At 32.1% G+C, this 22751-nt stretch overlaps 2 protein-coding genes and 1 non-coding gene across 3 annotated transcripts; 1 reads left to right on the forward strand and 2 right to left on the reverse strand.

The window, feature by feature from the left end:
* Positions 1–6900: 6900 nt before the first annotated feature.
* Positions 6901–8129, forward strand: LOC145041642 (uncharacterized). Its single transcript, XM_078989780.1, has 4 exons — positions 6901–7061; positions 7470–7609; positions 7713–7806; positions 7893–8129. The coding sequence occupies exons 2-4, from the start codon at positions 7496–7498 to the stop codon at positions 8015–8017; spliced, it is 333 nt and encodes a 110-aa protein (XP_078845906.1). The 5' UTR covers positions 6901–7061; positions 7470–7495; the 3' UTR covers positions 8018–8129.
* Positions 8130–8317: 188 nt separating this feature from the next.
* Positions 8318–11556, reverse strand: LOC145041641 (putative serine/threonine-protein kinase WNK6). Its single transcript, XM_078989779.1, has 6 exons — positions 10829–11556; positions 10488–10525; positions 10172–10399; positions 9702–10080; positions 8982–9288; positions 8318–8817 (listed from the first exon to the last, which is right to left on the reverse strand). The coding sequence occupies exons 1-6, from the start codon at positions 10928–10930 to the stop codon at positions 8444–8446; spliced, it is 1428 nt and encodes a 475-aa protein (XP_078845905.1). The 5' UTR covers positions 10931–11556; the 3' UTR covers positions 8318–8443.
* Positions 11557–11685: 129 nt separating this feature from the next.
* Positions 11686–11758, reverse strand: TRNAF-GAA (transfer RNA phenylalanine (anticodon GAA)). The gene has a single exon. It is a non-coding gene; the product is annotated as a tRNA-Phe (tRNA).
* Between the last annotated feature and the right edge of the window lie 10993 nt (positions 11759–22751).

Consider the following 22751-nt stretch of genomic DNA (forward strand, 5'->3'; position numbering starts at 1 on the left):
GTGGTTATTTTGAATTAATTTTTTTTTCCACATGTCATTTTATGAGTTTTTCAATTTTATTAAATTCCACATAATATTTTCATGTAATAATTGCAATAAATGTAGTAATAAATGAATCTTAATTTCACTAATAAACTTACCTTTTAATTTCAAAATTCTCAAAATTAAAAAAACATTAGTTTCTTTTCTTTATTTAACTTATTTGTTTAAATTTAAAAGATAAAAATATTTCCATTATAATAAAACATTATTTTTCTTTTTTTTTTCCTTATAAATTCAAAATTCTCAAATATTTTGACATTTATATATTTTTTTTAATTAACTCATGTAATACATAAGTATCACAACTAGTTAACAAATATACCATAATCAGTTTTATAATGTTGAATTCGAAAAAAAAAAATGGTCAAATAATATTATTAAATTAAATAAGGGGGAACAAATATGTATTTATTATGTATAACTCATAGCAATGTACTTTCAAAAAAGTATTATCAAAACCATGAAATCCCAAAAAAAATCCATTCAAAGGCAAGATGTTATAATTGACATAAAATTGCATCTTTTTTCTCAAAAAACAATTTATACATAATAAATATTGTTTTAAAAGAAATGAGTAATATGTTATAATTTACATAAAACTAAAAAAAACTAACATAAATTAACATTGTCATAGAACAAAAGAATGAACAATGGTGAAACAGATTGCCTAAAAAGAAACTGACATCAATTTAGCATTTGTACGATAAAAGTACAAAACCTGAAAATACATTGTCGTATTTGGAACTTGAAGTAAGGTATAAATTCTATTTCCAATTAAAGATGATGGAATATTTTTGTAATTTTCAGCAAATAACAACAATAAATAAGATGCTATAAATTGGACTTTTCATTTTATTTTCATTAAAAAAACAACAAACCTAAACAAGAATAGAAAAAGAACAACACAAAAAAAAAACGGTAAAATGTGTCTTTTACTATAAAATATAAACAGGTAGAGTTTTCTTTCATATAAAATATTTAAGGTTAGAATTTGTAGCAATAGAACATGTGTTGTATTCAATTAGAATTTCTTACATCACAATGTGCGTTGTAAATCCGAAAAAGATAGCTTAAAATGGTCCGTATAGAAAAATTTCCTACCAATAGGTTGCATACATATATACACTTACAGTAACGTATGTAAACTTTTAAAAAGTTATTATAAACACACATAACTAACAGATGAATAGAAAAATTATGATGAAACACACAAACTAACTGATGGAGAACAGGTATGTGTTTAAAATTAGGGACAAAAACATTTGTGCTTTAAAAAAGGACATAAAATATATACCTTTCATTTACAATATATTGTTATGATCCCACATTGGTTGAAAGTACTATAAGTTGGTATCTTCTAAGTCTAGGTGTCCCCTCCTCCTACAAGCTGGCTTTTGGGAGCGAGTTCTACATTTGGGCTTATGGCATGATACATGCCTAGTATGGGATAAGTTCGTATCACTTGGTATCATATTCATCCCCATATTTTGAGGTGCTAACACTTGGATTGGTGGCCTACGGAGTGGTGGCTTGGACTCGAAAATAGGGGTGCCAATCGTGACCAACGTAGCAGTGTCTAACAATGACTCAGAGTAGTGGCTTGGACTGAAAGGGGGTGCCAACTGTGACCAAGGAGGATGTTGGCTCTTCAAAGGGTGGGGTATTATTATGATCCCACATCGGCTGAAAGTATTATAAGTTGGTGGCTTATAAGTCTAGGTATCCCTTCCTCCTACAAGCTGGATTTTGGGAGTGAGTTGTATATTTGGGTTTATGGCATGATACGAGCCTAGTATGGGATGGGTTCATATCAATTGGTAGCAGATCTGTCCCCATCTATCGAGGTGCCAACATTTGGAGTGGTGGCCTACGGAGTGGTGGCTTAAACCCGAAAAGAGGGGTGCCAACCGTAACCAACATAGTCGTGACCAACAAAGACTCAGAGTGGTGGCTTGGACCGAAAGGGGGTACCAACCACGACCAACGAGGACGTTGGCTCTTCAAAGAGTGGGGTATTGTTATGATCCCACATCGGCTGAAATTACTATGAGTTGGTGGCTTATAAGTCTAAGTGTCCTCTCCTCCTACAAGCTGACTTTTGGGAGTGAGTTCTACATTTAGGCTTATAGCATGATACGTGCCTAGTATGAGATGAGTTTGTATCACATACATATTCAGTGGACTGTACATCAGAATCGAAACAGAAAGAGAAGAAGAAAGAAATAAAATACAAAACAAATTGTAGATTAAATAAATAGAATTCAACGAATAATTTTTCTATACTAACCTGATGGATTCAAATGTGTGAATGCAGATGGTAGTTTGCAGAGATGCAGAAGAATTATCAATAATTTTTCTATACTAACCTGATGGATTCAAAAGTGTGAATGCAGATGGTAGTTTGCATAGATGCGGAAGAATTATCGATTGATAACTCTGAACATATCAATATAGAAAATTAATTTATGGGATCAATATTTATATTTATAAGTCTAATGAAAAGATAAACATATATATAATCCAAATCAAAATTTGAAAATTCAAAATATGTGTAATTTACTTATCCTCATTATTGCATTCCTATTATGTTGGAGTTATTATTTTTATAAAAGTTAATGTAATTAAAATATCAATAGCTAATTTTATGGGATATCATATTTATATTTCTTTATTCTTTATTCTTTATTCAATGCAATAATGTTGGTGTATTAAAACTGATTTGTTGATTATCGAGTATTGACCGCAAGGAATGGGCGGGAAAAGTAGGCTAAATAGAGGTGTAATAATGGCACGTTGAAAGAAGATTATGTAAAATGGTGACATGTGACAGTTTAGGGAGACATTTATTAATAATAGAGACATATATGCATAATAGCATTGAAGTGAAAGGAAATAAGAGTTTCCGGGTAACAACATTGCATCATGCCCACTCTTACATACTCTACCACTAGGCGAATGCCTGCGCGTTGCGCAAAAATACCAATATAGTTGAAGTCTTTACAAATATATGTTTTTTTTTAATATAATAGTAACGTTGTTGTTAAATTTGATATAATAATTTTTATACCAAATTTATATAATATATTGATTATTTTGAATTATATAATAATATATACATCTATTATAAGTTCTTAATCTCAATCGTTTGAATAACTTCTACATGCGAGTTACACATGGATAAAATTAAACATAATATACAGTTTAATGTTATTTATAGTTATTGTTATTGTTAATTAATTTTTTTAATTTATTTGCTTAATGTTTTAATTTCTATCATTATAATTATTTAAAACATCAAACATTATTTTTTATTTTAAAGGTAATAATATAATCATTTTTATACAGTTATTTTTAAGTATTGTTATTGTAAGTTATTTTAAGCTACTTTTTTAAAAACTTTTAACGATTATAAAAAACATTTAGAAAATATTTTAGTTAAATTGAGATTATAATTTAGTTTTTGCATTTATCACTATAATTTATCACTTTTACTTATTTACAAAATATTCTTTTCTTTTTTAAGTGGAAGTGAAATTTATATTTAAGTTGACATTGTAATACGTAGAAACACCTATATAGTTAAAGTTTTAACAAATATTATTTGTTTAAATATAACAATAACGTTGTTGTTAAATTTGATATAATAATTCTTATACTAAATTTATATAATATATTTATTATTTTGAATTATATGATAATATAAACATGTATTACAATTTCATAATCTCAATCGTTTGAATGACTTCTACCCGCGAGTTACCCATGAATAAAATTAAATATAATATATGTTTTAATGCTATTTATAGTTGTTGTAATTGTTAACTAATTTTTTAAAATTTATTTGATTAATGTTTTAATTTCTATCAATATAGTTATTTTAAATATCAAACATTATTTTTTATTTTAAAGATAACAATATAATCATTTATATATAGTTATTTTTAACTACGGTTAGTTTAAGTTATTTTAAGCTACTTATTTAAAAACTTTTAACGATTATAAAAATATATTTAGGAAATATTTTAGTTAAATTGAGATTACAATTTAGTTTTTGAATTTATCACTATAATTTATCACTTTTAACTATTTACAAAATATTATTTAGTTTTTTAAGTGAAACTGAAATTTATATTTAAGTTGACATTGTAATATTATATTTAAGTTCACAATTTAAGTATTTTGTTCAAACTGTTCAAAAGTTGTAGCTTTAAACTGATAATGGTTTACATATAACAACATATTAAATCTAATAAATTAATTATAATATGTTAAAATTTAAAGACATAACTTTATAAGTAGAAGTAAAGATATTATTTTAAAATTAAAATTTAGTTTATTATGATTACACTTTAAGTTTGATATTTATTTAACCTTATTAACCAACTTATAATCATTATTAGAAAGACACTAAAATTTATCACTGTATCTTTAATATGATAATGGTTTACATCCAACAATATATTAAAACTAATAAATTAAGTATAATATGTTATAAGTTAAAAAAACATAACTTTATTAGTAGAAGTAAACATATTATTTTAATATTGAAATTTAGTTTATATATGATTACACTTTAGGTTTGATAATTATTTAACCTAATTAACCAAATTATAATTATTATTAGAAAGAAATTGAAAAGTCATAGGAGTTTCAAATGAATGTGGTGAAAGGAAAAAGTATATGGGGGTTTCAAATACATGAGATTCAAGAAAAAATGCTAGCTTTATAAGTATGTATGATGATGTTGCTTAATTTAATTAATCTGATTTGAATTTATCATCCTCAATCATTATCAGTTGAAATCTAATGTGTATATCAATTAAATTAAATTTTAACATGCTTCAAAATATCTATTTGTCATGCTAAAATCAAGTGAACATTCGATGCATACATAGAGAAAACATGTCCAATATTTTTATAAATTAATAAATTTAGTAAATTAAAATTGTTGATTCAAATAGAGAAAATTACACATTAGTCCAATAACGTATTTGAAATGTGTCAAATCAGTCCCTTAATTTTTTTTTTATGCTTTATGGGGGCATAAAGTGGATGCTAACCTGCTTTTTGGTCACTCATATCTATTATAGCTAGTTTTATATCACACATAAGCATTTGAAGTTGATTGGCTTCCTTGTTGGCAATGAATGGTCAAATTGTTTAAGGTGTCTGTCTTTCTAGGTGGAGTTATAGGTTTTTCAAATATATTTTTAACTAGTCGATCAAGTATCGATTTAATCTTATTCGATGAAAGACGACGATAGACTATAGCAAATACCAAACATTCGCGTCTCCTTCCCCAAAATCAATCTCACGGGATATCCCCAAATTTAAACATTGAACCATGACAATAAATGAATAATTTAAGCATCGACAATCTTGTTTACCAGAGGGTGTACCTACGAGATTAACTACTGGAATCGATTTTGCTTACTGGATCAGTGATTTAGGGTTTCGAAGAAGGCTGAAACAACTTTGGCATTCACAAAATTCCATCTTGATATAAGCTACTTTCCAGCAAAGCAACGAATTGTGTTCAAGTAAGTAAGATGCTACTTTGAAGCCTGACCATGATTTGATGATTTAGTTGCTGTGAAAATGGGAAGATACAACGACGACGAGGAGGACGAAACATTTTACTACAGATATTCATTTGTTGCACTGCAACCACCTTCTTCCTCTTCCGATAAACCTCAAACAAAATCCTCATATAGTGTGAGTAAGAGTGGAGGTTTAGCCTCTTCGAAATCCATGGCATACGTTAGAAACACAGGAATCTGACATGAACTCCACCGTCAACCACCCCAAACGTGATGATATACTCCAAAAATACGGCGGTTAAACCGGATATTGACTAAACTATAGTTTGGTTACATCGAATATTGACAAAACTATAGTGGGTTTTATATTATTAGCCTGGGCAAATTGCATAAAAGAAATTTTTCACTTTTTTTTTTAAATTTTGATATTCTATTATTTTTTGTTACAAATCAAATATCATATTTTTCAATTTTATTCAATATTGACCGATTCATTAGGACCCTTCCGAATCGAGTTGAAAATTTGTATTGACGTGGCATGCTGGCGGTGCATGAAAGTCGCTAAATTATCCATTTTTCGATTTTGACATTATTTTTTTGAAGTCACTGTATTATAATTTTTCTTTTGTTTTCAAGTGTCTTAATCCCAAATATCTTTTATATATATATATATATATATATATATATATATATATATATATAGTTTGTTAATTCAGTATATTATTCAGATCACACATCTCGTCTCATCCCAATATCCATTTTCTCTACACGCTTTTGTGTAGCTCATTAACACCTTCTTGTTTGATTTAAGGTGTTGTTTCGAAAAACATATTCATAGCCATATGATAAATCCTGATGGGTTTAGCGTGTTCACGAGCAATGCATTTGTTGATTCTCACTAAAAATCAATATTTTTGGAAAGAATCAAACAAGAACTTTTTAACGAGCTACACAAAATGTATCGAGATCATGTTTGATTTGAAACAACCAAATCATTTGTGTTATTGTATTAATAAGTTGGATAGTAGAATTAAATCTTTGGGACAAAGATGTTTGAAATAAATAAAAAAATTGATAATGTAGTGATTTTCAAAAAAGACAAAAAAATATAATGTCAAAATAAAATAAAAAAAATGATAATGTTGTGATTTTCATGACACTTCGACTGTTCGACACCATTTTCCAACTTAAATTTGAAAATATGATAATCCATTTAAAAGAAAAAATAACACGAAATCAAAATCATGAAAAAAAAAAATATATCTTTCATTCTTTTGTGTCATTTTGTTTTTTTGGGGGTAAATTTGCTAAGGGTTTAAGATCTTAGGGCCAAATAAGAAAAAAGAATCAAAGTTTAGGAATAAACCCACGGTTGCCTTTCTCAATTGACATCAGATTGCCGTCGACGCTGCCTCCACCACCATACCATCGCCGCCGCCGCCTCTCTTTAATTCAATCTGCAAATACACTACGATACAGGTATTTGTTAACATTTATCAATATTTACCTACACATGTATACATAATCTCATACGTACTACAGTTGCCCCATTTTTTATATTCCACCTATAAACCGTATCTGTTAGCGTGCGATTATTACTGAATGTCTATTTTTGATCGGAAAATTCACCTGTTACGAACCGATAAGTCACTCTTCTGGTCTGTACATAAGTTTCACTATTTTGTTCCGAGCATGGATTCTGCACATAACCTGTTTGATGAATTGCCACTCTCTCGAATGAAAACAGAATCCCATATTCATCTATACAACTTCTTACTTTATCACTTTTCAATCAAAATCTTTGCTAGTTCATTCATGTTAAGAATCAACTCATTCCAGTAACACACACACACACATCTGAGAACTGCATTCTGTGTACCTTTTCAGTGCATTAGCTACAAAGGGTTGTAGATATGGAATTCTGCCCAACTTGTGGGATGTTGTTGAAGTATGAGTTGCCACATTTGCATTTTCCTGCCCGATTTTTCTGCCCCACATGTCCATATGTTAGCCAAATAGAACCGAAGGTAAGAAAATTATCAATTTATTATACTCAATCATGCAATATTGCAACACATTGTTTTTCCTTTTCCTTGTAGTTAAATGCATCGTTTTTCTTCCCTTTTACAGGTCAAGATCAAAAGAAAGCAACGTTTGGTTAAAAAGGAGATTGACCCTATAATCACCCAAGATGACATGAAGAATGCACCAAAAACAGATCAAGGTATTTATATGCTTCACAATTTGAGTAAATTGATGCACTTTTTTCTTTTTGCAACTTTAATTTATGATTTTCTTTGTCTCTTGCAGCTCATTGCCCAGATTGTGGTCACAACAAGGCTTCATACATCCAGTTTCAAACAAGGTCTGCTGATGAACCCATGACAATAAACTTCACCTGTGAGAAATGTGGTAAATGTTGGCGTGAGGACTAAAATTCAAGTTGTCTTATTATGAATAAGTATTGAGTTATATGGAGTTGTTTCTTTTTTACTTAATGGGTTAAGCACTTAATCTAAATAGCTATACATGGTTGTTTCTTTTTTACTTAATCTTCACACAATGACTTGATGGATTAAGTCAAAAAAACTTGGCTTAATGTATTGAGACACCAATCATTTACCTATTTGCCCTTCTTGTTATCTCCCACCAACTCCTCCCATGTTGGAATTGACGAATGCTATGAAGGTTTTTTATTGGAATGTAAGGGTAAAATGGTCATTTAATCTCATTCATTATGATGGTAGACTCTATTATATATGCATTTATTTGAGAAAGGAACAAAGTTAAAATTGCACAAGGATACATACTAACATACATACCCTTTCCCTATTCTCAAATCAACACAATATTCTCTAATCTCATGAAATCATTATACATCTCTTTCTAGTGGCTTCAACTCCCTTCTTCCTCACCCTTTTCATCTCTTTACACCATCTTTTATACCCTGATTCTGTTGCTTTTAATTCTACCATTTCCTTGATCTTATCACTTTCACATAATGAAATAAATGAATGACTTCTTGTTATCACCCTCCCTTTTGAAACATCATTAAGATCTTCAAAACCCGAGATGTTTGATGAAGGTAAGATTCTTGTGATTGCTTCGTTGATAAAGTCGGTGATGAAAGACACATGATGTTTTTGTAACTCGAGTTGTTCAACCATCTCATGTGAGACTGATAGTGCAGTGTCGGTGTTGATGTAAAATAGGAAATGTATGTTCCTCGCTTGGCCTATAAACAATGAAAGATAGTCACTTTGTTTTATAAGTTTTATAAAAAAGAAATATGTGCCACTTGCAGTCTTACAGATTCTCACCTCCTTACAGATATGACAACTATGTTAAAAGTAATTGCTACTTGAAGGATACGAAAACTTAAGAATAGTAACTACTCACCACTTGGGTCAGCGATTCGCATGGTTAAAGAAATCGAATTTTTGTCATTTTTTGTGCCTTTGAGCTTAAACTCGTTTCCTTTGTACACCCTACAAAGTTCAATGGTTGCATGTTTTGCAGTGCTTGCATGGCTTAACGATCTTGGCAATGGACTCCGCATTGGCTTTCGGAGATTCATGACCTCTAAAAACGGGTCTTTCAAAAGCTCCTTCGCAGATAACCTTTGGTTCGCCGGAACTAAACATTTCTCTATAAACTCCTTCACTTTCGGATCACTAACTTTCTCAAGAGAAGCCGGTTTAATCCCCTGTTCGTCATACAAAAACTTTCATAATCTTGATTTCATTTCGTTAACAAGTACTTTTAATGTCTCACATCAGCTAGACACAATCTTGTCTTGTTAATGTCTCACATCAGCCACAATCTCGACTCTATATGTATCAGTGTTTATATTAATGTCTCACATCAGCCAGACACAGTATCGTCTCACTCTATATGTGTCACAGTGTTTCTCTCTCCTCAATGGTTTTTTTTGAGAGAAAATCGGGACTTCATATGTCTAACATGGTATCACAGATAATCTTATCCTATTCAAAAACATTTATAATGTCGATTTTTTTTCTATTAACAAATATTGTCAATTTTCACATCAGTTAACGATTCTTTTGGAGAGAAAACCAGAATTTCACATCAGATACAAGAGAATTGAAATTAACTTACAGAGGTAACTTTCTTGTAAATCTGAGCTGGGTTTTCGCATTCGCTATACGGGTATTCAAAAGTTACTATTTCCAAGATGCACATACCGAATGAATATATATCAGCAAGTTCATTATATTCCTCTTCATAAAGCTCGGGTGCCATAAATTCAGGGGTTCCTATGAAACTTTTAGCAGTTGGTTGTTGCAAAACAGTAGCCAATCCAAGATCACCGATTTTAATTTCACCATGGTTTCCATTAACAAAAATGTTGTCACATTTAATATCCCGATGAATCACCGGAGGGTTTTGACTATGAAGGTAATCAAGACCATGCAAAATCTGTCTTGCCCAATTCTTAATCGCTTTCATATCAACACTTTTATGCTTCTTACTATATCTACATCAAATACAAGATCGATATCCATTTATATAAATATTTATATACATCAAGAACATTAAAAAAAAAAAAAAAATGGAACACGGCTTACTGGCGTAGGTTTCCTGATGTGAAGAGCTCTGTGATCATGTTCAAAGTCTTGTTCTTGGTATCAATCCATGAATCGAAAAGCTTGATGGTGTTCTTGTGTTTTAGTGATTTAAGAATACGAACTTCGGAATACAACTTTCCAAAGTCGTCTGGAGACTGTAATACGTCATTGATCCTCACTTGGTTCCATGCAACTTCAATTCCGTCGATTTGGTCGAATGCTTTGTAACTAAATTTAACAAAAAAAAGGAAAATGAAAACGTTATTATTTAATTAAAAGGATTTGAAACAAAGAAGATGAAGTTATTGAAGCTTACACTGTCTTGAATGCACCTTTACCGAGAACTTCCCGATGCTGTAAAAGTAACAAAGAAACAATTTCGGTTATTTTCGGTTGTAATTTAATAGGAAAATAAAATTGCGGAATAAACTGTTACATTCCATTCCGTTCTTTTTTTTTTTTTTTTTTTTTTTGTTGCTGTTGATTCCATCGTATTAAACCAAACCAAACATTGTTTATCTATCTGAATCTTTATCTGGATAAAGATTCGGACAGATAGTTAATACGATGGAATCAACAAAAGAAGAAATGGAACGGAATGTAATGACTCATTCCGGCACCTTATTTTTTCTATCAAATTCCAACCAAAATTAATACCCTTATGTATCGGCCTTTCGGATCCTTTTCGACATAATCGGGCTCCATATTAGCACCGGTTTCAGCACCAATGAAGTCACTATTGAATTTACGGGAATCCATTTCTCACGGAATCAGAAACCGACTCCGGAATCCGTCAAACCAACATTCAACACAAACAACCAAATAAAAAGATAGTAATGGGCCAGATTGGAAAGAAAAGGAAGAAGAGGAAGTGGAAGCTTGTTTGAAAAGAATATATATAACACCACAACCTAATCAAAAGACTCAAATTTGAGTCTCAAAGAAGGCCACCTTCAAAGCAATGGAATAGGAATCGAATGCCGATGCCGACTGTGTCTGGAATCGAGATCGGCATTCGAAGTTCACATGAACATTGCCAAGATCTCTTGGTGATGAGAAAGAGATTAGAGAGCTAAGAATGTGGAGCTTTTTTTACTTATCATCAAACCGATCCTAGATTCCTCCATCCTAACTTATTTTTTCCTTTTATAATCACCATCTCCTTGTTTGATTTTCTCTTTTTTTTCTTTTAATTAATCAAAATCGACAACTTGGAAACAAGCAATTGGGTTTTGATTAATGATAAGAAAAAAGGAGATTAAGGATGGGGAATTGGTGTTGGAAGATTTGAATTAGGGAAGGTGAGAACTCGAGCAAAATGGGACTCAAGATCTAACCTTTTAGAAAGAGATGAGATTGAGATAAATAGGTGGGAATCAGAAAAGAACAATGGAATGCAAAATTTTGGATATTTTGAGAGGACGTTAGGTGAACAAATGTATGGAACAACGTTAATGTCATCAAACCAACGAAAGCGACAACATTTGCCGTAAAAAAAAGATGAAAAGATTTTGTGCGGTGAACGTGGATCGAACACGTGACCTTCAGATCTTCAGTCTGACGCTCTCCCAACTGAGCTATCCCCGCAATATTGGTAGTTTGTAGTGTTTAAATTTTATCAAGAATATAAGAAAAATACATTTGTGCATTTTGCATAAATGTTATGGAATAAATCAATTACAATACTTAAGAAAACAGTTAGTTAACATTTTAAAAGACGATTTCTGTCACTATTATGTGTTTTACAAATACATCGACTATAAATGGGCTACAAAGAGATGATAAATTGTTGATATGTATATTTGTTTTTTTTATTGACCTATCATATCTGATATGTTAAATATATATGGTCCAAACCTATGTGATAACAATTTCGTTTTCAAACATGCTTTGTATATTTTATTTGTTTCGTCTTTGTTTATTTATGATTAGGTGTATATCGTGTGTTGCGTAAAGTTAAAGTATATGATGAAAAAATACTGGCAAACCATATATAAACGTGAAGCACGAATTTAAACATGTTAAATTAATAATAAATCAGTCATTACAATCAAAGTTGTAAAAAAAAAACGTTCGACGTTAGCTACTAGGTTAAGAGATTAATCAGCTAAAGGGGGATTAATCGAGGATCTTAAATTGCTAATTCGTCGAATTTTAAAAAAACTAAATATGACTAATATCATAACAAAGTTTCTAAATATCATTAATATCATAACAAAATCCTTCTTAATAAATGAAGGTTTTTTTGCCACATGTCAATCTCTCATGAGTTTTGACACTTGTCATTTTATGGTATTTTTGAAATAAATATTATCCACTTGTCAATTTTTGGTTTGTTTCAATTTTTAAAATTAAAATCATATATTTATATATGTAAAGTATTAAATATCATATATATGATATTAAATTGTAATGAATACATTTCTTTATTTCTTATTTTAAAGTTTTATATTAAAAAATATTAAAAAAAAAATTGTTTACACTTTAATATTTAATATTTTTTAAAATTAACCCGTGTAATATACGGGGCTCACACCTAGTATATTAATATGGTTAACAAAACACTAATTATTTCTCAAATAGTTTCTATTAAGGTAAAATTTCTTCAAAGTATTAAAATTTCATCGTTTTTCACTGTTTCGCTCATTACGTAGGCATTAATTAAACGCTAAGAGTCTTCTAATCGGTTTGGTAGTACCTAGAAATTAATCGGGATTTTTACAACACTGATAACAATTCATATTATGCATCAATAATAAAACTTTCATCATAATACTCAAAGTAAATGATATAGTCACATTTTTTAAGAAGTCAATGATAAAATAATTGTAGTTTCAAAGTCATTATATGTTTTCATCTAACCAACATCGACGGTGATTTGTTATTTTATTGATCTATAAGTTTTACAATATAATTTATTGAGAGACAAACTTATATTGTTTACGAGATATATATACTGGAATTTTCAAAAGCAAGCAAAAATTATTACTATACGAAATATTCAAATTTTAGTAAGTATCCTCTGAATGCAAGAGGTAAATTCATGAATAGAAAAAGTGGTGCATACATTCTTACCTATCTTTTTTACTTTATGAAACTCATTTATCCTCTAATTGCAACACTGAAATTCCGTCATTTTTATAACTAATGTAAGCTTTATTTTCAACAAAACTTTTTTAATATTACATCGAAAATTCCCATATTTTTCAAAACATTTTAAAAACAATAGTGATTTCAAACATCATGAGATGTCAACTCACATATCAAACAAAAAAAAGGAGGGGTGTGGTCTATTTTAGAGAAGGTTTTTGTTAGGATCGCTACTAATCAAATCATGTTCAACATAGAAGAACAATGAGGTTTTATTTTCTAAAACCAATTGTTGATATAATGGATTACCCATTGCCTTATATGCTAACATATAGTTTCATTTTTTTACCGATGTGCGATTGAGTTTGTATCCCAACAATCATCCCCTCAAACCTAAGTTCTGCCCTTGGCCTCCCCTTCAACGAAGGTTCATTAGATCCAATCCTTTTTCATACTAGTGAATCACTTGGGACACACTCACGTAACATGGGGTCATCAGGAAGACTTTCAATACGAGGCTTTAGGATCAACTTCATTGGATTTCAGTATGAGGCTTCAGGATTAACTTCGTTGGACTGAGAATTACTAGGGATTGCGCCACCAGCATTGTCCACATTATCTCGGCTACGAGCATAACTCTGATACCATTTTTTAGGATCGCTACTAGCCTAACCATGCTCAACATAGAAGAACAATGAGCTTCCATTTTCTAAAACCAATTGGTGATACCCATTGTCTTATATGTTAGCATATAATTTCTCTTTTTACTGATATGAGATTGAGTTTGCATCCCAACAGTTTTTGATAAGTTGCATAAGTAATTTATCATTCCTGATCTCTTTTTGCGGATTATTTTTTGTGATGGCGGCGATACACTTTTCTAGGACATTTGAGTGGGTGATGTTTTTAGAAGGACATTTAGGTAGGTGATGTAAGGCTTATGGACCCTTTTCCTAGGCTTTATGTGTTAGAAACTAATAGAGGTTATTGTGTTGCAAATAGGTGGCTTGATGCTTGGATATGGGACTTAAATAAAAAATTATGGATGAAGCCATTGTTGACCTTGACAAACATGCTCAGTGAGGTAGAGCTTGGAGGTGATCATGATAGATGGGTGTGGAAGCTCGATCTTGATGCAATTTTATGGTTACTAGTTTCATGTGTCATATCAATGATGTTGTGATTGATCCAGGTGTTATCGAAACTAGATGTGGTGCAAGTTGAATCTGATAAAAGTCAATAGAGAATGTTCTATTGTGGTGTGTTTTGTGGAATATAATTCCTAAAAGGGAAAACTTGGTTGATAGGGGCATTGATTACCTTCTGTTTTATGCCCTGTGTGTGATGAAATTTACGAAGACATTAGTCACGTTTTCCTAGTTTGTGAAATGGTTTCTTAGGTGTGTCAACATATTGAAAAGTGGTTGGATCTGCCTTTTCCTCTTTCTGGAATGGAAGAGGAAGGCTCTTGAGGTCATTTTTCTAACTATTATCTTGATGCACTGGAGATATAGAAATAATGTTGTGTTATGGTCGTCGAGTGTCTTAAAATGCAACGTATTTGAGAATATTGCTGTTTTTTTTCATTTAATTGGTTCTAAAATAGGAACAAAATATTTAGCATATCTTCGACATCGTGGTTACAAAATGCAATCTTAAATATTTCTATGTAATTGTTCTTTTCCCCTAACGCCTTGTTAGTTCCTTTTCTTATATACAAGTTTAGATGCTAAAAAAAAAAATACTTGCATATCAATCCGCAAGTCATAAACAAAATAACTGATATGCTATAATGACTACTATATATGAAAATAAGATACACAGTGGATATAATCATCATCAATTACACTATAAAGAAAATATCATAAAACATATAAACATAATTTTATTTGTCCTATGTGATATCCCTTATTTTTCAGAACCATTTAAAACGTTTTCCTTACGCTTTATAAATTGAGATGCAGAAATTCCTAGTTAAATAAAACATTCTTAAGATAAAAAAATTTATTTTATTAAAACATTGAGGATGTCATTCGTTCATATCCAAACATACATTACAACATAAAATATAAAAGATCATGAAACTACTTACTACATGTACATCTCTTTATTCCACTCGACATCCTAACTAGACTACTGCTGCCTTGGTTCCAGTACCTATGATGCATAAAAATGAGTAGGCCAGGTTTGGGAAACATGGTGAGATACATAGGGTTTTCAAGCCCATGGCATTTTAATGTTAAAATAATTTCATTCCTGCAAAGCATATAACATATAATATAGATACATATAGTTTGACCTAAAATCAACTGCCCAACCCAACCGATCCTCACAAATGCTTGTTCGAAAATCATTTGGAAGAATCACCTTACCTGATGAATTGTCTGAGTATATGTTTGACCACACAGCCAGGGGGTCCTTGTCTGGTGTAATTCATATGTAAGGCAATCAATGTTCAGAGATTTAATAAATATGATCTCTAAATTTATCTATGTTCATGGGTTATAAGTCCATACTAGAAACATAATTCACTAGACTGCCTAGAATAGTCAAGTGTTTTCATCTACTCTGGACGATGACCCAGACATACCTACCGATTGTCTGATTTGGATCCACCATTTCTGGTCATCCAAGAAAGAGGAGGGATACGACACTCTGATATACAATCTCACACCCTACGTCGGAATGAGACCTATCTAATGTCCAACTTATTGGGAACTAAATACCTTTTACAAGTCTAATATAACTAATATAGATTTATACCAAAGGCAATCTATGTTTGTTATAGTTCCTAATAGGCAATATTATCTTACTTATATTATTAGCTCAGAATACAGATAATACAGATAACACACAATATAAATACTTTTATAAAAATTATGTACTTAATAGTAACTATGCACTCACCTACTAAAGTGTATGGTGATTGGTGAATCGTGTAGAGCTTCGCCTTACACCTTTTTCCAAAAGATCTAGATGTATATAACGCTAAGTATTAATCTAATTTCATAATTCATGGAACTATTATCCTAAGGGTTTAGATTTCTCAACAATCCCGAAGTCTACTTCAAAATCTATCAAGTAAGGATCAGTCAGACAAGACAATCGGGAGGCAAGACCATTTCGACATATAGCCTTTCAAAAATCCAACAACCAAGCCAACATGACCATTCTAGACACTTCTCCCGTAAGTAGATCAATCAGTATAATGACAGGGAATTACTAATAAACCATATTTATAGATTCATAACAAAGACTATGACTATAAATATAAATTACACTAACATAAGGATGAGTGTAATTTAACTTAAAGAGATTCTGCTGACTAGAAGTCTGAAAAGTTTGTAGACAGGACTTCGACTCACACTCTACTAATTGTCAGACTCTCGGATCCTCCAGAGCCTAGTTAGATACCTAAAAACTATAGAATTCTAAGGCTAAAAATTGAAGGTTTCAAAGGGATTGCGTTTGAAATAGTGTGAGGATGAATGAAAGAATGAGCTGCTATTTACAGGGGGAAATCCAGGGATGTGTGTCGTGCACCATAGAGGCGTGTCGCCCACTATGGTGACATGACTCCACTAGGCTGCTGACACATGTCCAAAGAAGGGTGCAGTTGTGTGGTTGCTTCTAAAATCCACTGCGTGTCGATGTTTATCACCACTACGACGAGAGAGGACTGTCGACGATCTTGCTACCGCTATCGACGTTTATCACCACTCTGACGATTGTTTCACCGACGTTTATTGTTGCGACGTTCGCTTCCCTGATGTGAATTGTTGCGATCACCACCACGAGGCTGGTTAAAAGGGTGAGATGAATCCCTGGAGCCGGTGTGTTAAACAGTATGGGCAAAAACATTTTTAGAGAATAGCTAAAAAACATAATCATCGGAAAAAATCATGTATCACTAGAGATGCCAAAATCACCAGAAAATCCACCATTTCGTCGGAAACCTACAAGTGATAAGGACATAATATGGACAAATCAACAAGTTAATTAATGTATTTTGCAAAAAGAAAAACAAACATTAATGACTATATATATATATATATATATATATATATATATATATATATATATATATATATATATATATATATATATATATATATATATATATAAAAGTAAATTCAAATAAAAACAATTATTTTAAGTCTGTTTTTCAAGATTTGTTTTTTTTTTCCTTTTAATTTTACCATAGACCTTAAACTACAGTTATTTTAATAACTTTACTTTTAATAAATACCTCTTTTTAAACATTTTAGATTAATTTACAGTCTTGGTCCCTGTGGTTTATATGAAATAACAGTATTGGTCCTACTTTTAGAAAAAGAACATTATTAGGGTTTTGATTAGGGCTGTCAAAATTATACCACGGAAAACCAACCAACATGCTACCAGCTAAACCAAGAAAGTTGGTAGCCAACATGTTTGGTTGGTAGTACCGTACCAATTGAACAATCTTGGTACAGTAATGGTATAAAATTTTGAATACCATGGTAATACGGTACCAACCAATTCATATATATATATATATATATATATATATATATATATATATATATATATATATATATATATATATATATATATATATATATAAACAAAATCGTATATTTCAAATTTTCAATTGTCAGTTGTGTTTAGTGTTTAGAGTTTTAAGAACGTTATATAAGTTATTTGGTTGCATTAGTCGATAGTTACTTTAACGTACTTCAATAGAATTATTTTGTAAATTAAAATAACTAGATAACCAATTTCTTTACTAAATATCAAAATTACCCAATGTATTTTGCTTATTTTAAAATCTTACAATAGAAAAATAAAATAAGTCGGTATATACCATTACCAATTTGTACCAACCAAACTTATTGGTAGGCAAATATATTGGTCCCAAATATATTTGGTACGGTATTGGTAGCAAATTTTTTATACCAAATATAATTGGTACGGTACACGGTTTAAGGAAAAATGAATCGGTACCGTACCAATTCCACCCCTAGTTTTGATAACACCTATGGTCCTTAGAATTGTTACCATCTAAGAGCATCTGTTAAACTCACGTGAAATGACATAAATACCCATGTTAAGAATAAGTAAAATGACCAGGTTTCCCATCTTTTCTATTTTGTCTTTTATTTTTAGCTACAGAGACCATATATGAAACATCCCAAAAATACAGTCCAAAATTTTCATTTTTAATTCATTATTAAAACCATAAAAATCATCATCAAGTAAACATCGTAAACCATGTATATAAAAAACATCATCATAACTTTCAAAGTATCAAAATATCATATCAAATATCAGAGTGAAATATCCTAGGCTAGAAAATTGTGGTGTGTGTCATGCGATCATCCCGAGTCCTTCCTTTTGCTAGCAGAAGTACCTGAAACAAAAACAGAAACTGTAAGCAGGAAGCTTAGTGAGCTTCCCCAAACTACCACATACCATACATATAACATGCAACTAGGAGATACGGGCCTCGCCCACTCTTATGGAGATTTAGACCCCGCCCACACTCCGTTATCTAGGAGATTCGGTCCCCGTCCACACTCCGTTGTCCAAGAGATTCGGGCCCCGCCCACACTCCATTCTCTAGAAGATTCGGGCTCCACCCACACTCCGCTACTAACATGCATACAAGTATCACACAGACAACAAATATATCTATTAAACAATCATATAACTCTACTTGAATAATACTACGAGATTCGGGCCCCGCCCACACTTGGCTGCTGTGAGATTTGGGCCCCGCCCTACTCAACTACTAAGATGTTACATATACGGGCCAACCTTGGTGCCTTAGACCCGTTCCTACTAAAGGAAACTCACCTCTCAAACTGAATGCTGAACTTGTTCGTGGGGAATCTCTGTTGGCTGCTCCCACGACTCCCCGACTAACTCTATACAATAATACTTAGTCAGAAAACTGAAAATCCATCTAAGGGTAAAATGGTCCCTTGGTCAAAGTCAACATTTTGGGTTTACCAACTCGCCGAGTCAACCTTTTAACTCGTCGAGCTTTTTAACTCATAATCTTGAAATCGCAACCCAACTCATCGAGTCGTTCCTCCGACTCGTCGAGTCCTATCGAACTGCTCATATTCGCGACTTGGCGAATTTACTTGTCGAGTCCCTCTATAGACTCGTTGAGTTCTACCATAAACTGAAACGGGACAGCACGACCTGACTTGTCGAGTTCCCTCATGGACTCGACTAGTCCTTCTGTCAGATTGGCCATCTTAATAGATTAATCCCTTGCTCTCTAGATCTATAGCCCATACTTCGCTTGTTCACTGGAAATGACCTTTCTAAGGGTAAAGTTTCCAATTTTACCCGTTGATAACCCTTTTTGAAGGGTTTAGCTAAAACCCCAATTCCTCTAGGACATAGATCTTGTCCAAACAGCCTTAACATTCCAAACCAAAGCATGAAAGCTTAGATCTAGGGCCTAGAAACCAGTTAACCACGTAAAGTCTCGAACTTGCTTCCATGCATGGCCCCTTTGGGCTTAAATAGGCCATAACAACATCCTTAAGGTTCGCATGAGACTTAAATGGCATAAAGTTTGCACCTTTATGCCTTTACAACCCTTAATAACTCCAGATTTGAAAGTATAATCAACTTGGGACATCCATGACTCATAAATCATGCTACATGGACAAAAACCCCCATAAAAGAGACCACAAAGAGATCTAATGAACTATAAAGCAAGATAAGAGCTTGATTACTAGAAAGTGATGAGAATGGAGCGAAATTCCTGGATCTATAACCTTCTACTTGAACCTTCAAGCTCCTTCTTCTTCTTCTAAGCTTTAAGAACACACAAACCACTCAAAATGTCAATAAATAGCTCAAAGATCACTCGAGGTTGATTAGGGTTTGGAGGTGATAGAGGCTGGGGTGGAGGCCAAATATGATGCTTAAATAGGGTGCAAGCCCTAAAGATTAGGGTTTTCGTCCAGGCTGTCCTAGTCGTCAAGTCAAGACTCTAACTCGTCGAGTAGTTCACTTAAAACCCGCGCATATTTTGCCTTATACTCGAGAATTAGGGCCACCAACTCGTCGATTAGCCCTTCCAAAATGAATAAATAATTAAGTTAAATGCATACCGGAACCAGGCGTTACAATATATGTAAATATTAAAAAAAATCAAACAAAATCCCGGGGTATACCAATCTTGTTTGCCATTGCCAATTACCTAAATCTTAAATGTAAACACACCACCTCCCATCTCATGTCTACAACTTTCCCTTCCAGAAACTACTGCAATACCAATCACACGTACACACCGCTTCAAAACTGTCACACCCCAAAACCGACGGTGGAAACGTTCTGGGGCAGAGGACGTCATGCGTAGTATCACAACCAATGTACATAGCTAGCATAGTAAACACAACCATTACATTACATAAGAAGATTTACATTTGTTTGAAAGTAAGGAAATACATGTTTTATATATACATCAGTTTGAACAAAAGTGAAGACGAGACTTCTATACACTCCATCTTCTCCAAAAGTAAGCGGGATACCTGTCTAACGAGAACCTGAGAATACAAGCAGTTTTTAAAATATCATCATAAAGCTGGTGAGGTCATAAGCGGTTTGTTTCTGGTAAGAGAATAAGTTTCCTTTGGTTTTATGAAAAGTTGTTTCCCAAGAAAATCCCGTATTTTCTTATAAAAGTAGCTTGGTTATTCATTTGTTAAACAGCTTGTTCATGAAAAGTAAAGTTATCCCAAGAAAAACCCTTATTTTCCTTAAAAGTTGGTGGTTGGTTATGAATCCGGAATGAAGTGTACAAGTATCTACCATACTTGTTTTGTTAAGTGAAGTTTCCCTGAAAGCTTGGTTATCCTTGAAAAGTACGTTAGTTTTAACACGTAAATAAAACTAATAAGTTGGTAGTAAACTAATTCCTAAGGGTATTACTGATGCCCTCTAGTAATCAAAACAGTTATTACTTTGAGGTTAGTTCACTAGGTTTATAATTACTAAAATAAATCTCCATTATCTAAGTTGTGAGTTCCATAACCATACAATAAACTAGATATGGATCGTAACGGGGCCAGTATCATTTTATGACTTTGTCACCTGTGGACCTGTCGGTCCCACTGTAGCTAGCAGCCAGGTGCGGGGTACTCAGTCCCGTATAGATCTATACACAAAGGTCACGTTCTCCCTCCGAGAGATTCTGGTTACAGGGGCGGTCCTCCACTCTCGTATCCCTGGGGAGTGTTACCGAGGATGTATCTCCAATCTTAAGATTAATGAATTTACAAGTAATAGTATGAAAAATCTTGTTTTTATGAATGACATGAAATCCTTTGTGAAATATAAAATATATCATTTTATAATGAGTTTCACAAGTTTTCCTTGTTTTAGTTTCGAAAACAAACTCTACAAGTTAAACGGTTGGTAATACGGTTTTATGTTTCAAAATCATACTGAACATGTAACATTTCTTACGAAATAATAAATTTTGAGTACAAGATTCTGTGACATCCCCAAAATCACAGCCAGAAAAGACCGGTTTTGTTTATACTTTATTTCAAAATCAGAGTTATCTTTTAATAAAAGGGTTGCAGAATTTGTCCCAAAACAATAATATGATAAAGATTTATCAAAAGCATTTCCTTAGAAATGTATTTCATTCAAAGACTTGGGATGTCATGTTCGATACAGTACATAAGTATAAACAATACAATATAAGCCTTACTACATTATTTCATATTTACAGGCCTATATCCGTAATCCCTCGTCCAAACATCATATATATATATATATATATATATATATATATATATATATATATATATATATATATATATATATATATATATATATATATATATATATATATATGCTCAAGCGCCACTACCTGTAATACATAAAATTGAGTGGGTCGGGCTTGGGAGCCTGGTGAGCACATAGGGTTTTCAACCCACAATAAATAAGTTTATTAATTCCATCAATCAACAATAACCCGATTACCCGTTCCCGTTATCCTCACATTACGTCCCTAAACACCTATTATAAGGGACCTATCCTAAGGATCATCATCGGGATGGACACTACTGCTAAGGGGGTTCCTCAACAATAAATGTCCTAAAGACAACCATGTGGGGGATGGAGTACACCGGTGAACACATCGTTCACAACACCTACAGATTGTGAGCCTGCCAGCGTTCCACTGGACTGTCTAGAAGAATCCGTGGTCGTCATCTATACTCCGCTAGATGACTGGATCAACAACAACAACAACAACATTGAGGCCTCTCATCATTTTATTACACATCATCTTATTACATTTACCCATGTTTTACCCCAACATTTTTGTAGATATAAAATACATATAGAGTTTAAATCATTTAAAACTTGTATAAAAACATTCATCCATCATAGATAACAAGTATACAGATAATATGCACACATAACATGTAATATATAAAATACTTCATATCTATGTGTAAGATGAAAGTAA

The sequence above is a fragment of the Lactuca saligna genome, chromosome 4 (assembly GCF_052625555.1).
Source record: "Lactuca saligna cultivar CGN05327 chromosome 4, ASM5262555v1, whole genome shotgun sequence".
NCBI classification, from domain to species: Eukaryota; Viridiplantae; Streptophyta; class Magnoliopsida; order Asterales; family Asteraceae; genus Lactuca; species Lactuca saligna.

Bases quoted from the DNA above. Each gene is read 5' to 3' on its own strand.
- LOC145041642 (XM_078989780.1), top strand. From the start codon at position 7,496: ATGGAATTCTGCCCAACTTGTGGGATGTTGTTGAAGTATGAGTTGCCA. The intron at 7,610-7,712 runs GTAAGAAAATTA...TCCCTTTTACAG, and splicing joins TTAGCCAAATAGAACCGAAG to GTCAAGATCAAAAGAAAGCA. The intron at 7,807-7,892 runs GTATTTATATGC...TGTCTCTTGCAG, and splicing joins TGCACCAAAAACAGATCAAG to CTCATTGCCCAGATTGTGGT.
- LOC145041641 (XM_078989779.1), bottom strand. From the start codon at position 10,930: ATGGATTCCCGTAAATTCAATAGTGACTTCATTGGTGCTGAAACCGGT. The intron at 10,400-10,487 runs GTAAGCTTCAAT...TGTTAAATTTAG, and splicing joins AAAGGTGCATTCAAGACAGT to TTACAAAGCATTCGACCAAA. The intron at 9,289-9,701 runs GTAAGTTAATTT...TATGACGAACAG, and splicing joins TTTACAAGAAAGTTACCTCT to GGGATTAAACCGGCTTCTCT.